Consider the following 24,581-nt stretch of genomic DNA (forward strand, 5'->3'; position numbering starts at 1 on the left):
GGACCGAGGGCGCGCGCACCACCACCACCACCGCCGCCGCCTCCTCCTCCTCCTCTTTCAGCACTGTGAGTGTGTTTTCGGTCCGCAGCAGCTCTCTGTGTCTCTGTGCGAGTCTCTAAACGCCACCGGCGGCTCCAGCTCCATGTTTCTCCACATCTGCAGGAAAAAGCGTCCGTCCAGCCTCCACCACAGGTTAGTAAATACTCGCTCCGGAGCCGGTGCATCCTAAAAAAACACCCCAAACCGGTCTGTCCAATCCCGCAGCGGCTTTGTGCGCGCACTGATCGGCTCTGTGCATGATGGCAAACTTTTAATTAAAAATAGAAATGATTTCGATGCATCGAAGCTAGAGAGGAAGAAGCTGCCACTTTAATTCCTCCCCTTCTCTTGGCTACTTGCTGAAAAAAGGTGTTGATAACACACAATATCCACATCGTCCGCCATTGTTGCCTTTAACGTCGATGTTAGTTGCTGCCTCTTTTCTGTCGAAGCAAATTCTCGCCAATAATTTCCGCTTTTACGCACCTGGAATTGATGCATCAAAAAAGGGATAATTTTAAAAAAAAACCCTTAATTTCTTCAAATATTTTGCCCAAAATAGCACAGATGAGGGGCTTTTAACGACCTATTACCTCGCGCGCAGGTTGGCGGTTATAGGCAGAATCTCATACAAGCCGTGAAATTGATCTGATTACCTTTGCCGGCGGGTCATTTAAAAAAAAAAGCTTCTCGCTGAGGTTTCTCCCCGTTATTAGTCTCCTCCATCTTTGGTCGATATGTGTTGATATGGCGGGAGAGAGAGAAGAGAGCTGTTAGGATGAACAGGATGCCAAATTAAGGGCATCACACGCGCACAGTCACGGGGCCAAAAAGCTCCAGCGACGGTTATTTGCATGCAAGAGCGCAGGGATACTTTATTTATTTTATTTTTTTGTCTTTTTTTAATTCAACCGAACTGGTTACTGTGGTTAAATCTGATCTTGTTATATATTTTTAAAATTTTATACAATATTTTAAATAATAAAAGCAAAAAAAAAAAAAAAAGGCCTTGACAAAGAGGGACATGTTTTAATTTCCTGTTAGATTTTCGTTTTGTTATCGGAGTTTATGGGCTTATTTTGAGCTTTAATTTAAATTCGAACAAATTAAATATATTTTTTAACAAATTTATAAATCATCTTAAATATCAGTTGTTTCTGTCGGGGCTTTAAGAGGTGAAAAGGCCCTAAATGAAAGATTACATCGGCGCGTCTGGCGAGAAGCGATATAGACGCTGATAAGCATCAGAGTCAGTCAATTGGCAGACCGTTTTGTTTTTCTTTTTTTCTTTCTCCCCCTCCTCTCCCTCTCTCTCTCAATGGGAAAAATGACACAAAATAGTCTTTTTTTGTAACACACTCGAAGAAAAAGCCTTCCAGTTTCTCATTTTGATCATTCTAGGAAGTTTCACGTTGCTCGAGCAGATTTTGACGCCCTCGTTTTGTTCTGAGAAGCCGAGTGTGTTCACATGCTCTCAGTGTGAAGCAGAAACAGAGCCTCCGTCTTTCTTAAAAAGACCAGAAAAGTGACAAATGACTAACACGCCGACAAATGTAACATGCAGACCGACGTGCGGTGTTTCAAAATGCATAAAGGAGCATTTAAGCAGTAATATGTAGATCACAATTACAGCATGACTCGCCTGTAGCATTCTGAATCACTGACTCTACACATGCTGCCTTACACTCTTTTAATGAATTATTATTATTAGATTCAACGTGTCGTGTGTATTTTCATCCGTTTTAGTTGCATTTTTACATTTTTATATATTTTTCAAATGAGCAGAAAAGGTCAATAGCAGCTATTTCGGATAGTATATATAGACATTAATTAAAATACACAGGAAATATGACACATTAGGAACCGAGATACAAAACTTTTGATGACAGACTAGATTTCATCTTTTGTGGTTGCGCTTTTACATTTTTAAGTTGTTTTTTTTTTTTTTAAATTGTGATAAAAAGGTTAATAATGTAGTAGTCATGGCTATTTTTGGTGAGCTAATGTTGAAATGAATGACTTTTTTTAGATACAAAAACGCTTTTGATGAAACAGGCCCTAATGAAATAGATAAACACACACAGACACACACACTTACTTTAAAAAACGGTTTATAAAAATGTGTGTTCATTATCTATTTTTTTATTTACATAATAAATTATTTAAAATAGCTGCGACTAAGTGCCACTAACCTTTAAACTTTATGTAATAAATAAATAAATGAATTAATAAAATTTTAAAAATACAACCAAATATGCACAAATACGTACACGCGCGCGCACACACACACACACGCGCACATACTAACCTTTATATGTGCTGCTGTTTAAAATAAATAGTATTTTCTAGTAGTAGGCTGCTGCTGTTATGTGACTAATTTAATGTATTATTTTCATTTTTACTGTGGGATTTTATCTCCCTGACCTTTGATTCATCAGCTGACGGAAGGAAATTATTATTGACGAGGAAAAACAATGATTGTAATTGTTGATGAGGTCACAAAGGAAGTTGGGGTGGGGGGGGGAAACTAAACACACACACACACACACGCGCACACACACACACACACACACACACACACACACACACACAGGCGTTATCTAAAACATTTCATCCTCTACACTGGCAACGGAATAATCCGACCGTGTCTTAAATTCTCAGCCGCCAATACCCCCCCCCTCCAAAAAAAATGGGTTGCATGTGCTGATTTGAATCACAGCTGGTTGACATCTTCACATCTCTGCTGCCATCAAACTGCCTCTGTCAGCCAACCTTTACGCACAACAGCGCTGCTATTTGTAGGCCAAAAACTCTAAAACTCACACACTGTCAGAGACAAAAAAAACCTTTTTACCATCAGTTTTTGGGATTATAAATGACAACTTTTTCTTTTTGTTTTTTTTTTTTACTTAAAGAGAGCCGGTCTGAATAAGCTCAGTTATTGACACCAAGGCTCCGGGAATCAAGTCACGGGACGGCTTCCATGTCCCATTCTCTAAGCTTCGATACATCCAGTCAAGAAACAAAAAAACATAATCGGGATTTTAGGCTACATTTACCGTCATGTGTTGCCTCTGAGCACCTAGAACGGAGACTGTGTGGATAATGGCTCCGCGATACTTTTCAAGAGGATAATTACACGAGTCCGCTGACAGCTCGACAATGGCAGCTACAGCAGTTTGCATCCAAGTTCAGTCTCAGGTTTGCCTCAGTGTGTGTGTGTGTGTGTGTGTGTGTGTGTGTGTGTGTGTGTGTGTGTGTGTGTGTGTGTCTCCAGGTGTGGGGCTATCCTGGAGAGGAAAAATAGGACGCTTTGCCAAGTCTCTCCCAGTCTGTGCTCCCACGCGCCGCCTTGAGAACCTCCAAAATCAAACAAATAAACCGCGAATAAAACAAATAAATGGACTATTCACTTTTCTAAATAATTATAATGATTAAAATACACCTTTTGCGGAATTCATTCTGATAATATTGACCACTAACGGTCAATTTCATGCGTTTTTTGTGCAGCTAGTGACTCATTAACCCTTTGACACCCGGAGCGATTTCACTTCTCTTGAGCTGATGTAGGGCGTTTGTGTTTTTCAGTATTGAAATCTTTGTACCATGAGCACAGTGACGTCCTAAAATCCGAGAAACGTCCTACAATGCTAAAATTGTCCTAAAAACTAAGAAACGTCCTGAAATCCGAAAAGCATACTTAAATTCCAGAGACGTCCAAAAATCTCAGAAACGTCCAAAAATCCGAAAACATCCTAAAATCCTAGAAATATACTAAAATCCAAGAAATGCCTTGGTAAAAAATGTTTCAAAAATTGCAATAAATTAGTAAATTTAGAAAATTATTTATTTATTCTATTATTTATGTATAAACTAGGGTCTTGGGGAAAATATATTTACAATTATTTGAGTTACATATTAAAAAATTCAAGTTGCTGAATTATTATTCACAACATATATCATTTTAAGATTTTTTAATTTCTCTTTCATTTCTTTTTACTAAATTTCAGGTCATTTTCTTGTGCTTTTTACAAATTTCTTGCCAATTTTTGAGCCATTTCCTCTTCCTTTGCTCACTGCCTTCCTCCCATGTGTTTGGAAAAAAGAAATCACTACCTGGGCTTCAAAGGGTTAAACCGACCCTACCTGATATTACTGTCACAGGATGAATGCTGGTGATACCCACGCGCCTGGTGCAAGGGCGTGCGCGCTACCGCTGCCTGCTGTATACCCACTGCTGCGCCGCGAGGAAGGTTCATTTCCTGACTGTTTACACCGCGGTGACGTCACATCCAGTGGCGTCGCCGAGGCTGCCCCCCCCACTACACACACACACACACACACACACACACACACACACACACACACACAGCTATTCCACGCTGCCAGTCTGACAGAATATGGAGAAACTGGCCTTTAGACATTAAATACTCCCCCAAGGAGAGCCCCCCCCCCCGTTTCCGCCGCGCAATGGAGCGAATTACGCGCGCCATCGTGCACATGTGACACTGTACATACAAGGTGAACACCTCTCTGATTTAGATGTGTAAGTGGTGTTTAATTTTTAGCCGCTTATGTGTTACATTTGAGGGGAAAAAAGGTGGTTAAATCACTCCCCGTGCGCGCTATCATGTTACATTTAATGCAGTTTTTGAATAAATAATGAGCCATTGTTGCTTGAGAGTATTGTACAGACACTGATAACATAACTGACAGGGAATAAAAGCCTACATAATATATTTCTTTTATTTTATATTCTTTAATTATTTATTTAGGCTTTCTTAAATGTATTTATTTTTTTAGTCTTTAAGGTCCCAGGCGTCCTTGTCCGCGCCTGCTTCACGGTGAGCAGATCGGCTCAATTCGGAATCTACCATTAGAATAATGTGCCTGTCACCGCGAGAGGACGCACTGTCACAATTTTAAGAGTCCCGCAACCTGCCAGTGGCCCGGAGCAACAGGCTCTGCTGCAGTTTCTCTCTCTCTCTCTCTCTCTCTCTCTCTCTCTGCACAGACAAACTGCTGCAGACTGTTTGAAAAAGTGCCGATTAAAACGTGTCTTTATTCTTCAACACTTTTATTTTATTTAACTTGTTTAAATGTTTTTATGACACGTGGGTGTTTAATTTTTGATTTTTTGAAATGCGTTTTTGTGAATCTCTTAATAGCGTCTCTATACTTTAATGTTTTATTAATGAATTCAATCTGCAAAATTAATTTGCAGCATGAATTCAGCACCTAAATATGTTTTCATGCATAACTAGGTTGCAAAGTTGAATTCGGAGCACTTTTTTAAAAAAAATTGGAATATCTTTATTTTATCTTCTTTGGCAAGGTCATTGAAAGAAATCTTGCAGCACTCCTGCATCTCTCACGTTATATTCAATTAGGGCAGGCCCCTCCCCTTAACTGATGACACTGACAGGCCCTCCTTAAGTTGCGTCGCGCCACAGCTGTCTGCAAGCATTGAGCTGCCTGGCGCCATCCTGAAAGAATGCCTTCACTGTAAAAAAAAAAAAAAAAAAAAAGGGAGCTGTAGAGAGAGAGAGAGAGAGAGAGAGAGAGAGAGAGAGAGAGGAGGTAGAGCAAGGGCAACAGCCACACAGACGAGAGGGGAAAGAGAGAGAGAGAGGAGCGGAGTTAATGGAGAGGGCTCTACAACTGCGCACAAACACAGATTTGATCAGTGAGTTTAACTTGCTGGTGCTGGTCAGTGCGCAGTGAAGCCATCCGCTGCAAACCAGCCGCGCGCCCGCAGCCCCAAACTTGTTGAGCCGGGCTTAAACATTTGTTTTTTTCGCCTGAGAGGAGCAAGTTCAGGAACTCTGCGTTGGATTCCATTTTGGACGTATTTATATGACAACACCTTTGTTGCATTTGTAATGTGGGGGTATGTTTCGTGTTTAAATATTTTCGCTTTAAAACAGCGCAAGCCTGTTGTGTGCTGCATGTTTTTTTTTTTTTCCAGAAAAAAATGAGACATTAAATTCTCCCCTCTGTCTCCAGGTGATCGGAAGCGAGCGCGGAACCTGTGGATTTAACACACACAAAAAACACGCACGGATTTGGGACTGATTCTTTTCTTATCTTGTGACTTGTTTGCATGAACTCTGACTGACGAAGAAGAAACAAAAACAAAAATTTAAAAAAGCGAGAGAAAGCGATGGAAGTAAGTGCGGATCAGCCACGATGGATGAGCCATCATCCCGCGGTGCTGAACGAGCAGCATCCCGGCTCACATCACCCGGGCCTCGGCCACTCGTACATGGACCATTCGCAGTATCAGCTGGCTGACGATGTGGATGTACTCTTTAATATCGATGGACAGGGGAACCACGTCTCTCCGTACTATGGAAACTCTGTCCGCGCCGTCCAGAGGTACCCTCCTCCTCCGCACAGTAAGTAAAAAACGGCCTCTTTGGGCCTTTTTATTTAATAATGCGCGCATTAGATCCGTGCGCGTAATGCACCCTAGCAGCGATTACTGTCGCCGCGTTTGGAATTATTTGAGTGTGATCCAGACCAGGTTTCGGTTTTGGCCCGAGCTGACTTGGGTCTAAAAATCCGAGAGCGTAAAGAGCTGTGAAACCACGCCGTAAATACGTCTGGTTTACCTGCAGTTTGTCTTTGGTTTCCGCGTGTATCACATTCAACTCCCCAAACACACACTCTCAAACACACACACAAAAAGAAAATATAAAAACTAGTGCGTAATTTGTTTCAAAAATCAACGGAGTGTTTAGATTTAAACTATTAGAAGTCACACACCTGGAATATTTTGTATTCACTGCCTCACAAAAATATCACATTCGGCTCAAGATTTTCAAAACCTCGTGCGTAATTTGTCTCCGAATCCAGCATTTATTATTAGTATTTAATTAAACAAACGTTGGCTCAGAAGTCACACCTGGAATGTTTCGGTAGCACCGCTGAGCGCGTGAACAATATTTATCTTTATTATAACATCCTGTTTGGCGAGTCATTTGTGGAGTTCCCTATAAGTGCAACTTCCTCAATCACGAAGCGTTTGACTTATTGCGTCAAAGGGCTGTTTGGTGGAAAAAAGGTCATATTACGTACAAAGGAGACGGCAGCAGAAAATACTTTTGACTGAGCAGCTGGAGGCGGGTTAAATTTGTGCTGAAATAAAATCTGTAAACGCGTTTGGTAAATCTGTGCGTAAAAGTTTTAGCAGGCCTCAAATTGCGGATGTTCCTTGATAAATTGTGCAATTTTAGGCGCCTTTTCAGGCCTCAAATGTCTGCAGAGTGAGGGGGTGAGATGGTGATGTTTTGCTGTGTTTGTGCGCAGGTAGCCAGGTGTGCCGTCCCTCGTTACTGCACGGCTCCCTGCCCTGGCTGGAGGGGAGCAAAGGCATCGCGCCGCACCACAGCACTTCCCCCTGGAACCTGAGCCCCTTCCCCAAGAACCCCCTGCACCACGGCTCCCCGGCCGGCCTGTCCGTCTACCCCCCGGCCTCCTCCTCCTCACTGTCCACCGGTCACACCAGCCCGCACCTCTTCACGTTCCCCCCGACCCCGCCGAAAGACGTGTCCCCGGACCCGGGCATCTCCACCCCGGGCCCCAGCAGCAGCTCCGGGCGGCAGGAGGACAAGGAGTGCATAAAGTACCAGGTGACCCTGGCCGAGAGTATGAAACTGGAGTCGACTCACAGCCGGAGCGTGGCATCAATCGGCGCAGGGTCATCCTCTGCCCACCACCCCATCGCCACATACCCTCCCTATGTCCCCGAATACGGCCCCGGCCTCTTCCCACCGAGTAGCCTGATAGGTGGGTCATCTTCTAGTTATGGTTCCAAAACGAGACCAAAATCAAGGTCCTATTCAGGTAGGCGTGCGCTTTTATTACATATCATTTTTTTAATCTAACATCATTCCCCAGATTTGCAGCCTTAATGATCAGAAATGTTTAATTTCATACAAAAAAAGAAAAAGAAATGCCCATAAGCAGCTCATTCATGAACAAGCTCTGCTTTTTTGGGGGGCAAAAAGGTCAAAAAAGGCGCAACAAAATGCCTCAAAGCTCTTTCTTTCATCATCTGAGAATAATAACAATAACAATAATAATAATAATAATAATAATAATAATAATAATAATAATAATAATAATAAACTGACTACCATATAAACTCACACCTGACACACTTTTTTCTTTATTATCATCATTTTTAAATTTCTATTTGTTTCTACTTTAAGGTTAAGATTATTTAAGACAGTCTGCTCTGTCGTTTTTGCCAGTTTAATGCACGTGTGCATGCTGACCGTACAATGGTGGGAGACTACACCTGCAAAATTAAATATATCTTATGTTAAATAAAATAAATTATAAGTTGAAATTAAAATGCATATTAAAAACTAAATATATTTAAAAATGTATTTATAAAAAATGAAAACAAAATAATGTACGAATTCAAAAACAAGTACCTTGAAATAAAACTATTTCGCAGATTTTATTGGATATTTTCCCCCCGTGACGCACAGCAGTTCAAAGATGAATTTAGGTCATTTTTCCCCCTTCCTCCTCTGCACCAGCACACACACGTACGCGCACACACACACACACACACACACACACACACACACACACACACACACACACACACACACACACACACACACACACACACACACACACACACACGGACAGAGAGGGGGGCAGAGGGAGAGACAGTGGGGAAGCCAGCTCTCTGGGCTGTGTCGCCCCGTTTATATGTTTAAGATAATCCCATTACTGTCAGACCAGTGCGCGCCACAGTTGCATTGTTTACGCAGCGTGTAGAGCACCGGATGCTGCTCGTTCATTCACAGGGAAAAAGCGGGCGAGCCGCCGCCGTGGCAGAGTGCACGAACTGCGGAGGGAGGGAGGAGAGAGGAAAGTGGTGGGGAGATGTTTCCAAATTGTGGGTAATTATTTTAAAGGTTGAAAAGCATTTTGTCTGTAATGAGATTAATATCAGCGGCTTTGATGGGAGGATAGAAAACAGTGGATTAGTTGATGCATATCATCGGGATTATTCTGCAGCATTAATGCAAATAAAGATTTTTAATTTGAGGATAATGTGAGATTTAAGATATTTCCCGATCTGATGAGTATTTCTCTTTTTTTAAATGACGTTATCAGCGCGGTGTCACGCAAACTTCAATTCTCCAAGCGCACCAAAAAAACGCACCACAAAGGCCCGTTTTGACTCGAGTAATGTGCGCATTTCAACTGCAAAGATTAAATAAATCAAGATGCTCGCATGTGTGTCACGTCGGCCGGACTGACGCGTTTCTCCGTGAAGAACTCGGGTTGTGTGTGTGTGTGTGTGTGTGTGTGTGTATGTGTGTGTGTGTGTGTGTGTTTGCAGCTCGGAAAAAGGGGAAGTGCGGCTGCAGGAAAATGCAAAAAAAAAAAAAACGCTCTCGGCGCTGCACAAAAGCCCTGTGTGCTTTCAAATAATGTGACTGTGGCTGCAGCAGCTCCCTTGTTTCAGTTTCAGGGCCCCTGATACTATAATCAAACTGTTAGTGCGCGTCTCACCTGTCGGTGTCACTAGAGAAGTGCCAGTGAAACATGAACACCCCCTCAATCATCTGAAAACAAAGGACACAGCCTGGAAGCAGACAATAATAATATACACACAGAAAATATCACTATTGTTGTTCATCAAATGAGAAACTGACTGATGAGAGAAAGAAGGATGTTTTTTTTAAAATATAAGATTTAATATATATATATATATATATATATATATATATATATATATATATATATATATATATATATATATATATATATATATATATATATATATATATTTTAATTTGTCAGAGGAAATTGCATTTTTCTTAGTCTGAAAAAACGCGACTAGGGTTGCAACAGTATGAGATTTTCATGGTACCGATAATATCGCGGTTTCACCATATCACAATTTTACAGAATTATTATTATTAAGAAAAAAAAGAAAAGGCAGTACATGTCAAATCTTCAAGTCAACGAGGACAAAACATACGAATTTTCATAATAATAAGTGAAATGTGAGTATTTTGTCCTCCTTGACCTGAAGACTTGACATGTGCTACCTTTTCAATAGTTTGGAATAAACTGGATTTGGGATTTAGCACTCTACTGAGAATCCTATTGTTAAAGCACAACCTCTTTTTCTTATTATTATCAGTCACAATGACCCTTAAATGAAAACAGAGAGGTCAGTTAAGATTTAACAAATGTTTTATCATTAAAATTAAGACTTGTAAAAACCAGCATATCGCTGCAACCCTACCCAGGAGTCATAGTTTGAAATTTTTGTGATTTTTAAAAATATATATATATATATATTTGCATTATGGACCTTAACACAACTGCTGCACCAACACTCACCACATGTGTTTAATTTTATTTAAAATAAAACATCTGCTGCATAAAAAAATCCTGCTTATATGAGCAATGCATTATTTTTGATGTTGCAAAGACGCTTTTGTGCATACTGCATGCTTTATGAAAAAAAATAACCACTAACAATTCTGTTTTCAGCATGCATTAAGAGTTACGTGCGAGGACCAACTGACCTACTGTCTCCATGTTCTGTGTATGTCCGTGTGTGTGTGTGTGTGTGTGTGTGTGTGTGTGTGTGTTGCAGAAGGTAGAGAGTGTGTGAACTGCGGGGCCACGTCGACTCCGCTGTGGAGGCGGGACGGTACGGGTCACTATCTGTGTAACGCCTGCGGACTCTATCACAAGATGAACGGGCAGAATCGCCCTCTCATCAAACCCAAGCGGCGGCTGGTACGTCTCCACCACGTTTTCTCTGTTGATGACATTCTCCGTCTCTCTCTCTGTTTTTTTCCCCTATCCAGGAAGAAGTAGGCCTATTAGCTGCAGGAAATTGACTCGACAAGTGCAGGTCTCTGTTTTCAGATACTACCATAGAAAAAACTGCACAGTATTTTTTATATATATATATATATATATACATATAAATGCAATGACGATGCTATTTTTTTATTTGCTAAAAAATTGTCATTGATTCACAGTATTCTGTTTAACCTGGAGCAACATTTTTTTTTTGGTGCTGCTTTCAGACGCCTGTCACGACTATTTCAACCTTTGAACACTGAAAAAAATGGCGCGATTAAAAAATATATATGGTGGGAAAAGGCAATAAGAAGCTTGGTAATAAATGTTCCACAAACTGCAATAAATTAGTATATTTTAAGAATTATTTTTATAAAAAGCTTGGGAAATGTCTATGGCAAAAGGGAAAAACCTGTATATTTTAAATTAGGTTACAGAATTATTAAGATTTTAAAGAACTTCCCAGCTCATTTTCTTGTTAATTTTATAGCTCTCTTTTTCGTTATTTATTTACTATTTTTCAGCTAATTTTCTTGTACTTTTTACTCGTATCTTGCCATTTTTAAAAAAGCTTAGAAAAAGGAAAAGAAATCTACATATATAGGCTATTTGCATTTTTTAAATTATGTTACAGAATTATTATTTTTTAAATAATTTTTCCTAATTTCTTGCTAATTTTTGGCTAATTTTTTTCTTGTTGCTCATTGCCCTTCCTCCCATGTTTTGGTAAGAAATCAAGCCAATTTGCTCAGGTTTCAAAGGGTTAAACAATAGGCCCCATGTGTATTTTGGAGATGCATTAAGGCAGCTGCAGGCCTGCATTCAAAAATGGCACACTTGAGCTCCATCATCATTACTTTGACATTTCGGATACATGTATTGGCAGGTTGTTTTTGCTGTTCTTCAAGTGGAGCTACCCCTTTTTTGCAGTTATTTTGGGAAAGCCCCTCTCATCAAAGCTGCATCTCTTATGAGCTTTAGAGGAGTTCCCCTGCCTTCTTAGGAAAGAAAAAAAATCTTTCTAGGCAATGATGGCCGTCCAGTCCTGCTCTGGACTCTCCTCCAGCTCGCCTCTCTCTAATGTGAAAACCCGACTTCCCAGGAAGGGCTGCCGGATATCTGAGCAGCGCAGATAAGTCCCCTCTAACAACACAGCCCCGCTTCCCCAGTCAAAACACAGCGGCTGCTGCTGAGTCTGAGCTCGGGCCGCCACACAGGCTCGACTAGAGACTGTTCACTGTTTTAATCTGTGCTTAAAAATGCTGCCGCGGCCAGGTGGGCAACCTCCACGCCACTGACTGACCCTGTAGGTTTTTATTTACAGAGGGAAACATGCAAAAACTGTTTTCTATAGGCCAAAAAGTAAATTCAGAGGAGGATTTAGGACAAAGATATGAGCTGCCAGTCTGATAATCTGTGTAAAAGTTGACCAAATAATATCAAATTTTCTTATTTTTAAGGTTTTGGTTGCAGAAAATGTTAAGTCTAAGAGGATTTAGTGATTATAAAGGGTAAAAATCTTATTCTTAGGCCAGAAAGTGACAGCAGGGGAGGATTTAGGACCAAGATAGGAGCTGCCAGTCTGATAATGTTTACAAAAGTTGACCAAATAATACATAATTTTCTTATTCTAAAGGTATTGGACGCAGAAAACATTATGTTATTGAGGACTTAGTGATTATAAAGGGTAAAAATCTTGTTTTTAGGCCAGAAAGTTACATCAGAGGAGGATTTAGGACCAAGATAGGGGCTGCCAATCTAATAATGTGTGTTTTACCAAATAACGTTTAATTTGATTGTTTCTAAGGTTTTTGTTGCAGAAAATATTAAGTTATTTGAGGATTTGGTGATTATAGAGAGCAAAAAATGCAAATAAAACCTTATTTTCAGGCCAAGAAGTGACATCAAAGGAGGATTTATAACCAGGACACAATCAGCCAATCTGATCATTTGTGCAGTAGTTGACTTAATAATATCTTGTTTCTATCTTAAAAATATCTTATTTTTAACTTTGTGCTTATGTTGAAGGTGTATTTGAGAATTTAGTGATTGGATAGATTAGGACAGAAAATCTTATTTATAGGACAAGTGACATCAGAAGAGGATCATGGCCCGTTTATCTGATAATTAGTGTAACAACTGACAAAATGTTATGCTGTCTGCTTTTTTTAACGTTCTGGTGGTAGAAAATGTTATTTAAGGATTTAAGTGTTATTTATAGGCCAGAAAGTGACATCAGTGGAGGATTTAGGATCAAGATATGAGCTGCCAATCTGATAATTTCTGTAATAATTGACCAAATAATATGTTGACTGCTTATTTTTAGGGTTTTGGTGGCAGAAAATATTAAGTTACTTGAGGAGCCAGTGATTGGATGGGCAAAAAATGCAATTTACAGGCCAAAAAGTAACATTAAAAGAGGAGCCAATGAGATAATGTGTGAAATAATTGATGACATGATATGTTGTCTGCTTATTTTTAATGTTATTTAAGGATTTAGTGATTGGACAGAGGGCAAAAAATGCAAAGAAAAAAAAAGAAAAAAAAAAAAGAAATCCTCTTTATAGGCCAGAAGCTGACATCAGAGGAAGAGCCAATCACATAATTTGTGTAATAATTGACCAAATTATATTTAGTCTGCTTATTTTTAATGTTTTGACTGCAGAAAACATACGTTATTTGTGGATTTGGTGATTGGCATAAAAATGAAGAGGTTGAAAAATGCAATAAGAGCTTATTTACAGGCAAGAGAGACACCAGAGGACGATTTAGGACCAAGACATGATCAATCAGATGATGTGCATATTAGTAGATCAAATATTGTATTGTCTGCTTATTTTTTTTTTAGCATTTTGGTAGCAGAAAATATAATGTACATTATTTGAGGATTTGGTGATTTGATAGAGTGCAAAAATGTAAAACATGTTATTTTTAGGCCAGAAAGTGACATCAGAGGAGGATTTGGGATGAAGATATGATCTGCCAATCTGATCATTTGTGTAATAGTTGACCAAATATTGTGTTGTTTGCTTATTTTTAGTGTTTTGGTAGCAGAAAATATTAGGTTATTTAAGGATTTGGTGATTGGATAGGGGGCAAAATGCAAAAAAAATGTAAAAATGTAAAAATATTGTACTGTCTGCTTATTTTTAGCATTTTGGTGGCACAAAGTATTACGTTATTGAGAATTTAGAGGGCAAAAATGAAAAAAAAAATCGTATTTTTAGGCCAAGAAGTGACATCAGAGGAGGATTTGGGACAAAGATATGACCCGTCAATTAGATAATTTGTGTAACAGTTGACAGAATATTGTATGGTCTGCTTATTTTAGCATTTTGGTAACAGAAAATATATATTATTTGAGAAATTGGCGATTGGATATTAGGAAAAAATGCCCCCAAATCGTATTTGTAGGTCAAAAAGTGACATCAAAGGAGGCATGTACTGCCAATCTATAATATGTGTAATAATTGACGAAATGATAGGTTGTCTGTTTATTTTTAACGTTTTGGAAGCAGACAGTATAAATTATTTGAGGATGTGGTGACTGGATAGAGGACAAAAATGCAAAAAAATCTAATTTTTAGGCCAGAAAGTGAATCAGGGGAGGATTTTGGAAAAAGATATGATCCGCTAATCTGATCATTTGTGACTAAATATTGGATTGTCTGCTTGTTTTTAGTGTTTTTGTTGCAGAAAATATTGAAGGATTTAGTGATTGGTGTGATTAAAAAAATGTAAGGTGTAAAACAAAAAAAAAAGAAAATGCAATATGACACACACATCGTGCAAGGACTTAACAGACCTAATAAGGTTTATTCCTCCTCTCTGATTGGTTATTCACAGCAGCAGCAGCAGCAGCAGCAGCAGCAGCAGCAGCAGCAGGGGTTATTAGGCCACCACATGTGTATAATTGGAAATCCCTCCCTGAGATAATGTAGTCCTTTAGGTTCGCGCGTCCTCTGCGGTCACCTGTCTATTGATTGTTTTTAGAGATTATAACATCAATGTCAAGCCACTGCAGCAGCAGAGCGGGCTGTGAGACAGGCAGCTAAATCCATGGGAAGACACGACTTTCACTGTGTCAGGATGAAGAGAGGGTTTCACTCTGCTGCTAGCCTGCAGCCCAGCTAAAAATACACACTTTTCCTTTCCTTTTTTTATCATTACTCTGCTTTTAATTGGCGTGCAATTACTGCCGAAGGGTTCATTTCACCGCATGATCATGTTTTCTGTCCATGATGTTTAAAAAAAATCTTTTAATCAAAATCTATATGTTCAGTGCTTTTTTTCCTTTCACTTCGATTGTTTAAAAACGAGCCTGCGTGGCACACAAACACGCACTTTAAAGGGGAAATTTAATCAGATTTAATAGCTCTCCCATTTCAAGGCACTGCTTTTATGTCTTCTGTAAATATTTATTCTGCAGGAGGTATGTGCTCTATGACGCTATTTTTAGCCTTGAGTGAAAGCGGCTCTGTTTTGTTTTTTTGGTATTTCTGTCTTTATTTTAACCATTTGAAACATGGAGGCGACGTCACTTTTCCTGTGCTGCTTTCAGACTCCTTTCACAAGCGTTTAACCCTTTAAACCTTGAGCACATTGCTGCAGTTTCCTTGGATAAAAAGGCAGTGAGCAACATGGAAAGGAATGTTCCACAAATCGCAAATTATTTTTAAAAACCTGGTGCGAAAAGTCAAAGCTAGGGAAATACAATATTTATAACTATCATACATATTACATATTCAAATTATGTCACAAAATTCTTATACTTATTTTTTACGCACTTTGAAAGGTCATTTCAATTTTGTTTTTGTCTTTTTTTTGCTGCTAATTTTCAAGTAATTTTCTTGCACTTACTACTCATTTCGTGCTAATTTTTGGGTCATTTCTTCGTCTGTTGCTCGTTGGCTTCTTCCAATGTTTGCTCAATTTGCTGAAGTTTCAAAGGGTTAAACTATTATTAGCTTCGGTGCAAAAAAGGGTGGCCACTGAGAGTGTATATGCAGGCAAAATAACGCATTTATTGTCTTTTAAATAGCTGTGCACAACGCACATGAGAGGAAGTAACGATTGCATTTAATGTGCACTGAATGAAAAAATGTGGTTTTCTTTGGTGCATTTATAGAGCTGTACATGCAAGACACTACGCATGCAGGGCTGCGAACATTGCACCTGAAAAGACTACTTGTGATGTGTTTAATTTCCACATTTTTGGTTTAATGGTTTACTGTAAAATCTGACAAGTTTATTGTACTCTAAAAAAAGTCTATTGCCATTGACAAATGTTCGAAAATATAACTATTAGTCTTAGTTTCTGTTTACTTTACATGAAATTGTTAAGTAACCTAACATGTAGTTATATTTAACTAATTTTGTGAAGTTATCAGAACTTAAAAATAACAAATTTAATCAAATCAAGTTTTTTAAGTTTTAGTTGTTAACAGCTTCAGTAAACCACGTTAGTCTGATTTAATTTGATCATCACAAAGAGGATTTTGCCAATGATAAAGTTTCTATAACTTAGAAAGACTGATGACATAAACTTATCATTTTTAAGTTGTAACAACTTCACAAAAGTATGTTAATATAACCAAATTTAAAGTAAACTTAACAATTAGATATAAAGTAAACATAAATTAAAACTAACTGTTATATTTACTTACATTTCTAAAGGTAATTGGTTTACTAGTAATTGGTCAGATTTTAAAGTGCTAAATGCTCAAATATGCACATTTCAGCGATGCTTTCTGCAGCCCTGCATCTTAATGCGTCACAATAAAACCTCCATGTTTTTGTCTGGTTATGATGCGCTCATGTGACGTTTCTTGTGGTCTTTTTTTTTCTGTGTTGCAGTCCGCAGCCAGACGGGCAGGGACGTCATGCGCCAACTGCCAGACGACAACGACGACGCTGTGGCGGAGAAACGCCAACGGGGACCCGGTGTGTAACGCCTGCGGCCTGTACTATAAACTGCACAATGTAAGTAATAAACCTTCATAGGATATCTCACTAACACATCAAAAAAAGAGGCTTTACTCCATCTTCCTCTCTCATCACGTCCTGCTGGGCACCTCTCCCCTCCCTCCTCTGAATATTTTATCCCTGCAGAGGATTTCCGGGGCACGGGCGATAACAAATACTGTAGAATTAATATGATTTATTGGCAGTAAGTGCGAATCTAAAATGTATAAGACCGAAGTGAACTAAGCCCGCAGCCGCCTTGCTTTTGAATATTAAAGAAGGGGGGGCTTAATTAAAATTCGATTAATTTCCAGGCCCCATTTTTTTCTTCTTATTTCGAGCCTTTTGGTTCCTGGCGCGCCGGGGACTCCGAGTCCCCCCTCTGACCACCAATCCGCCTGATTCGTTTTGGGTTGGTTAGCGCCTCGCCACATCATTTCACATCCTCAATCTGAGAACCCCAGGGACTCGTTTATCTCTCCCTCTCTCTCCTCTCCTGCCGCACAAAGCTGTCACTTTTAATCAAACAGCCATTGTGGCTGAAACTAATAGTAATAATAAGCAGGCTAACTGCTCTGAGGCCACATGTAGGTAATATTTTCCTCTCGCAGACAACAGATAAAGGCTGCACTGTAAAATCTGACAAGCTGATCTTACTTTAAATAACCTTTAAAAAAACATAAAACGTAAATAAACTATTCTTATGTTATGTTTATATCTATTTGATAGGTTTACTTAAATTTTTGTTGTATTTACTTCATTTTGTGAAAAATAAGTGAAATTAACTTGTTCTTTCTTATTGACAGCAACTAATCAAACCAAGTTAGTCTGACACAATATTGTGTATTAACTAAGTAGTCACTGTAAAATTTGACAAGTTGATCTTACTTTTTTTAATTTTGGAAACTGATTGCCTTGAAAAAGTAAAAAAAAAAAAACTTAATTCATGTTTACTAATTCATGTTTATCTAAGTGTTGTTTACTTGAAATTTAGCTGTATTTACTTTATTTTGTGAAATTGTTCCAACTTAAAAATGGCTGCAAACTATCACTGTAAAATCTGAAAATTTGATCTTACTTAAAATAATCTTGGAAACTGTCTGCCTTGAAAAGGTAAATTTAACATAACTATAAATCTATATACTTAATGTTGTGAAGTTGTTGCAACTTAAAAATGACAAGTTAAATCCCCTTTTTCTTTTTAAGTGCCACCAACTTCAGTAAACCAAGTTATTCTGATCTAACTTGATCATCACAAAGAGGATTTTGTCAATGATGAAGTCTGGAGATCTGCGAGTTCTGTTTTGTTTACATGTTTAAGAAAATACAAATATGACTGACTAGTTTGCAACCAGCTGAATACAGATAAATAGCATAGTGAACATGGGTTCTAAAACTAAGAAGGACTGATTTAGGTAAACTTTTAAGTTGCTTCAACTTCACAAAATTAAGTAAACCTAACAATTACATCTACAGTAACCATAAATTAATAGTTAAAAGGTTCTCACATATTTACCAATGAATTATAAAAACTTCGCCATAATATACGACCCAATTTCCAATTTAAGTATTTTAGGATGGATAGGCCTATGATCATGCCAACTCTCTGTACCTGCAAGTTCTTGCTGGCAACTCGCTGCATTCACCAAATAGACCAGAGCTGCACATACGAGTCTACTGCAAAACCTCAAGGCTGCGCCTGTTTTTTGGAGAATAGAAAACCAAAGATCCAGTCAACATTTAAGCAATGATGTGCTACAACTGAAAAACAACATACTTCGCGTAATGTTTTGGGAATCTGATGGACATTATTTAAACAGTGAAAATGATATATACTCAAAACTTTTCCAAAATTTTCAGTTAATTCCAAAGCATTTCCAGGCCTGGAAAAAAAAGTTTATCTAATTTCATAACTTTTCCAGAAATTTAGTGATGGTGGGAACCCAGTATTTATATTTACTTACATTTTTCAAGGCAATCAGTTTTCCAGATTTTTTTAGCAACCGATTATTTGATCATTGATAAACTGTTATAATTCCTAACCTGGACATTAACTTTTTTAAGTCAAAAGAAATGGTTTAATCACAGCCAGCCAGGTAACAACAGTGTTGACCCAAAGTGTCAGCACTGTTTGTCACTGCTGTGAAATTAAAAAATAAAACGTTACTAAGTTAAAGTTATATAACCCTATTTTTCATTGAGGGGTGCCCTCTTTCACAGCTTGAGCCCCTGCCCCCAAAATGTCTATGCACGGCCCTGAAAACGAGGCCGTCTTTCAGGTGTTGACAACATGTTTGTGGCAACTTCTGTTTTCACAAGCTTCTTATCCGAAGCTCACGGGACAATAAACCGCTACCATCAGGTGTTTTGGGACGGTGCACACGCAGGCGACTAAATTCTCCATGAAGAATGTGGAATTTGTTTCAAAGGGAGCAACCGAAGTCTGGATTTACCAAAATAAACTCATTTCACAATTACGCAGAGGTCGGGGTCGGTTCAGATGCTAATATGCGACTGGGAAATATTATTCTTCTCTCCTTTTAACCTCGCTTCTGCAGCGCCCAACAATCTGCCAAAAGTAACATGGGAAAATGATTTAACAGGGAGTGTTTGCGTGACAAGCAGGGCAGCAGAGCACACTGTAAAATCTGACGAGTCGATCTTACTATAACTACTCTTACATTGTGTTTATTTGTTGGGTTTACTTAAAAATTTGTTGTATTTACTTCATTTTATGAAGTCAATTGAAAAGTAACAAGTGAAATTAACTTGTTCTAAGTGATAACTTTATTCACTTTTAAGTTGCAACAACTTAACAAAAAAATTAAGTAAATACAACTAAAATTTACATAAATTGAATTACATCTGAAATAAACATATCAAGACTAATGGTTATACTTACTTATTCTTATTCTTATCTGTATTCTGCTTGCAAGCCAGTAAATCGTACTTGTATTTACTTAAACATGTCAACAAAACAGAACTCGCAGATCAACTAACTTCATCACTGGCAAAAAACCTCTTTGTGATGATCAAGTTAAGTCAGACTAACTTGGTTTACTTAAGTTGCTAACACTTAAAAAGTACAAGGGAATTTCACTTGTTTTATTGCACAGTCGCATTTGAGCATTAGAGTATAATATTAGCTCTAAAAAGCACAAAGATTTACAGTGTTTTACTGTATTTTTCTAGACTTTTCTAGACTATTACTGTTAGAATTTGGCAGAATTTTTGCAACAATTTCACGGCAACAACTTTTCCCATAAAATTACAGTAATCTATAGTAAAATTTCAGATTTAAAATGTAATTTGGTTTCAAAAAAGCATCAAGATTTACAGTTTTACTGTATTTATCAAAAAACTATACAGAATTTTGCAGAATTTTTACAGCAATTTCACTGTAACATCTTCCCTTATTAAATTATAGTATCCTACAGTAGAATTTGAGGTTTACAGCGTAATTTCGCTCCAAAAAGCATAAAGATTTACAGTGTTTTGCATTACAGTGCTGTACATTACTGTCAGAATTTTGCAGAATTTTTATGGCAATTTGTTCCACAGTGTGCACACGCCTGCTTGTTTTAGAAAATCGGGGCTTGATTTGGTTTCTCGTCTGTGTCTCTGAGTGAGGTGTTCAGGTTTGACACCTCTGGTTTCAGGTGGTTAGTTGCTGCTGTTGGGAGAGAGGATGTGTGTATGTATTTTGCGGTGGTCATTGACTCAAACACTTTGGCTTTTGTTTGATGTGCTGGGGCGGCGGCCCGAGTGCAGGCCGAAGGCCCGGGGCTTCCTCTGCGAGACGGTAGACATCTCAGCATCAAAGAGCGCGGGCCTGACCGGCTTTAGGTGGGCGTAGCGTGCCTCGGAGCTGGAAGCAAGGCAGAGAAAGTCACCCAGTGTGGAGCCACATCTTAGAGACTGAAACCACATCACTGGAGGGGGGGGGCACAGATCTCTGCCCCGCGCTAATCATCCAGGCCACTCTGCTTAAAGAGTCACTGAAAAATGCCAATGTCTCAGACAGAGCGCGAAGAAATCCCCGCTCCCATTTCCCCGGGAAGAACCGCTCAGAAAGATCAGGAAGCCAGTCATCCACCTCCCCTCATAATCCGGCCCACAGCCCCGAATTCCATCATCCAGCTCCCATTCCCGGCTAAACCGGTGCTGGAATATGGCAGCTGGGGCCATTTTGGCCAGCAGACGGCCGCGCGGTTGAGGAGGAGGGTGGAGAGGAGGACTTGGCCGACGCCGGCGGTCGTCATGGCCATGTGTCTCTGTGGTCGACATTAGCTGCCAGACCCTTCTCCGTCTCTGCTCTGCAAACCCTCCGTCTTCCCTCCATCCCTCCTCCTCCTCCATCCTTTTTCTCCCTTTCTTTCTGGCTCAGTCGCAGCCTCAGATACAGTTAAATGATTCAACATTTAAATACACACACACACACACACACAGATCATATAAACAATCTTGTGTTTCAGGATGGGACAGTCAGATTTGCCCGTAATGGGACTCCATTACATGTCATTATGTCTCCTCAAAACCCCCAAATCTGCCTCAAAGAAAACTAAAAGCTCCACATTTTCTTACTTATTTTGAAATGTGGTGACACCCGTCACTTAAGGTTGCTTTTTTTATTGTTGCTTAATCCTTTGGAACTGGAGAGAATTGGCTTGATTTCTTTAAAAAAAAAAAAAAAGAAATGTGGGAAGATGGCGACGATTAACAAAAGAAAAAATGGCAAGAAAATTAGTAAAAAAGTACAAGAAAATTAGTAAAATAAATAAATAGTTAATGAAAAAATAATACATTTTTAAAAAGGACAAAAAAGAAAAAAAACAAAGAAATGATCTGGGGAAAGTTCTTATATATAATAATTCTGTAACCTTTTTTCAAATATGTAACTGAAAATTATAAATATAGCTTTCCCCTAGCTTTTTTTAATAATAATGATCTAAATCTGTTAATTTCTTGCAATTTGTGGAACATTTCTTAAAAAGGTGCTCATTGCCCCCACCCCCACCACCACGTTTTTAAAAAAAATGTTTGAAAAAGGCACCAATTTGCTTTGGGTTCAAAGGTTTAACCCTATGAAACCTGAGCATATTGGCTTGATTTCTTTCAAAAACATAGAAGGGTGGAAATGAACAATAGAAGAAGATATGACCCAAAAATATCCAAAAAAAAAAAGAAAAAAACCTAAAAAATTGTTTAAAAAAATGGAAAAAGAAAAGACAGTTGAAAATCAACAAGAAAATGAAAACGATGCTTAAAAATTGCAATAATTCTATAACATAATTTGTAATCATGGTAATTATAAATATACTTTTTTCTTTTTCCTGAAACATTTTTCTCTAGACTTTAAAAAAAAAAGAGACTTTTTCTAAATCTACAATTTTTTTGCATTTGTGTGCTCATTGCCTTTTTCCCCCCATATTTTGATTTTTTTTTAATTGCAGTTTTGCTCATGGTTCAAAAGTTTAAGTACTTGTGAAAGGCGTCTGAAAGCAGCACTAGAAACCAGATGTCGCTCCTGGTTTTAATGTTGAAGGAGCCACAACGACAAATGTCTTTAAGTTGATCTCTATCTCACATGTGAACGCGCTGTGGCGGCAACAAAATACTAATGTGCCCCCTTCTCTGTCTCCTTTCGAGAGCAGATCAACCGACCTCTGACCATGAAGAAGGAAGGCATCCAGACCAGGAACCGGAAGATGTCCAGCAAGTCCAAGAAGAGCAAAAAGTCCCAGGACAGCATGGACGACTTCTCCAAGAGCCTGATGGACAAGAGCAGCTCCTTCAGCCCGGCCGCCCTGTCCCGCCACATGTCCTCCTTCCCTCCCTTCTCGCACTCCGGCCACATGCTGACCACCCCGCTGACCACCCCCACACCCATGCACCCCTCCTCCAGCCTCCCATTCGCCCCCCACCACCCCTCCAGTATGGTCACGGCCATGGGTTAGACGTCCCCCCGCGCCCCTGAACCCACGGCCTCGCCACCTCCACGCCCCTCGGTACCTCTGCTGACCTGCTTCCCAAAAAGACAAATCCTCGGCCCGACCCACGCCCCCCTGTCCCGCCACCGAGCTGCGGCGTGACGGCGACAGTCCGGCTCCTTCCTCCTCAGTTGTATCTTATTTTTCTAAAAGTGTACCTCTGCGATGATGTGAATGCTTTGCAGACTCTGACTGTGGCGCACTGACCTCCGCGGGGAGAACAATTTCCTCCAAACCACGAGACGCCGCCGCCACATTGAGGCCCATCCACATGACACGGAGCTCCATTTGTGTACAAAAAGCCATTTTTCCACACATCACAAAAAAAAATACTTTGCTGAAATTTCTCTTCACCTTGCACCTGTGTAACAGGAACCCCACCCCCCCCCCCCGCCCTCGCGGCTCCCCTGCTTCTTCGTGCCGGAGATGAGGAGAGACACGATATATTTGTACAAATTGTATGAAATACAGTACATTTAATGAAGACTTTTTAATTAAGTGAGAATAAAAAAAGGAAACATGCCCCTGGGCAGCTAAGAAGGGTACGAGTCGCAGCGGTAGAAGACCTCCTGAGCGAGGAGAGGACGCCTCGGAGAAAAAAAAAGGGAGGAGGAGAAGGTGAGAAGAGACTTTAGAGAAAGGGCAGGCCTCGGTTTTCGCCTGCGTGAACTGTGTTGCATTAAGTTTGCAGAGAGTCCGCGGCCCCGGCTGCAGGCGTCTCTCACTCTCTTTTTTTTTCTTTCTTTTTTTTTTGGATGTGCTATAGGTCTCGGGCAATTGGTTTGTGTTGACGCGCGCACGTACACACACATACACACATACACACACGCACACACACACAAAAAGACTTTCTTCCTGCCCACAGATTATATGCATTGTGAAAAAAGTTCCTGTATTTGTTATTTGTATGTATAAATCAGAGTACCAAAAATACGAAATAAACAAAGATGTAGAATTATTTCTTTATGTTATGCAGACTGAATGGTTGTAAAAATTTAATAATAATCACTAGTGTAAAATATGACTGCTTTTTGTTTCGTAATTTTTTTTTCCCTCTTTGAAAATAATAAACTAGTTTAATCTCTGTTGACATGTTAGCGCTGTGGTTTGAGAGACGTCTTTTCTTGTGATCTTTGACACACCCACCCGCCACAACCACAACCAGCGACACCCCGCCACATTTCTTTTTCTTTCTCTTTTACCCAGCATTCACAGGAACGGCTCGTACGGTCAGTTGAGCACAAACAGGAAGAGCAGAAATAAACAGAGGCGATGGAGGAACAAATCAAATGGCAGGGGTCAGAGAGGCCGGCCCACACAGGCACCGCTGCTGAAGGGGCTTTTGTCTCGTCCTACTGATACATAAATACACAGCGACTGACACGCAACACTGTACACACACATCACACATCTACCAGTCACTCAGCGAGGACGATTAATCAGGAAACGGCGTCATTTCAGGCATTTCCCTCTGACTTGTCGAGCTTCTTATGTACTTTATATCAAAGAGATGCTGAAACCTGACAGCAAGAATATCCACTATAGTCACATCTGTCTTTCCTAGACATTAAAAATCAGCAAAATATGTCAGATCAACACGCTGAAACCTGAACAAACTTTTCTGTCCCGTGGTTTCGACAGAAGTTGCACCGACGTGCTCAGACTTTAAAGATTTAAATACCTGTAAAAAGACATCTAAAAGCGACGCAAGAAAAGTGACTCCAGGCTTCA

At 39.5% G+C, this 24,581-nt stretch overlaps 2 protein-coding genes across 9 annotated transcripts in view; one reads left to right on the plus strand and one right to left on the minus strand.

Annotated features, from left to right (window-relative positions):
* gata3 (GATA binding protein 3) lies at window positions 1-23,947 on the plus strand. 7 transcript variants are annotated; one of them, XM_088072362.1, is made up of 7 exons: window positions 5,552-5,929; window positions 6,046-6,437; window positions 7,351-7,887; window positions 10,682-10,738; window positions 10,899-10,945; window positions 16,753-16,878; window positions 22,515-23,947. In XM_088072362.1, exons 2-7 carry the CDS (start codon window positions 6,203-6,205, stop codon window positions 22,815-22,817), a joined length of 1,305 nt encoding a protein of 434 aa, XP_087928488.1. In that variant the 5' UTR covers window positions 5,552-5,929; window positions 6,046-6,202; the 3' UTR covers window positions 22,818-23,947. The 7 variants fall into 7 exon arrangements, with proteins under 7 accessions (XP_087928487.1, XP_087928488.1, XP_087928491.1 ...); XM_088072365.1 differs by having other exon boundaries at window positions 7,351-7,830; XM_088072361.1 differs by lacking the exons at window positions 5,552-5,929; window positions 10,899-10,945 and adding an exon at window positions 1-192 and having other exon boundaries at window positions 10,682-10,827.
* Window positions 1-24,581, minus strand: part of LOC148185827 (uncharacterized) — a 377,412-nt gene that overhangs the window by 67,131 nt on the left and 285,700 nt on the right. The gene's annotated exons all lie outside the window — the stretch shown is intronic.

This window comes from Plectropomus leopardus, chromosome 22 (assembly GCF_026936395.1).
Source record: "Plectropomus leopardus strain MGB_pleo_1.0 chromosome 22, ASM2693639v1, whole genome shotgun sequence".
Lineage (NCBI taxonomy): Eukaryota > Metazoa > Chordata > Actinopteri > Perciformes > Serranidae > Plectropomus > Plectropomus leopardus.

Excerpts from the sequence above, each read along its gene's own strand:
- gata3 (XM_088072361.1), top strand. The coding sequence starts at position 6,203 with ATGGAAGTAAGTGCGGATCAGCCACGATGGATGAGCCATCATCCCGCG. Across the intron at positions 6,438-7,350 it reads GTACCCTCCTCCTCCGCACA|GTAGCCAGGTGTGCCGTCCC; the intron begins GTAAGTAAAAAA and ends GTTTGTGCGCAG. Across the intron at positions 16,879-22,514 it reads TGTACTATAAACTGCACAAT|ATCAACCGACCTCTGACCAT; the intron begins GTAAGTAATAAA and ends TTTCGAGAGCAG.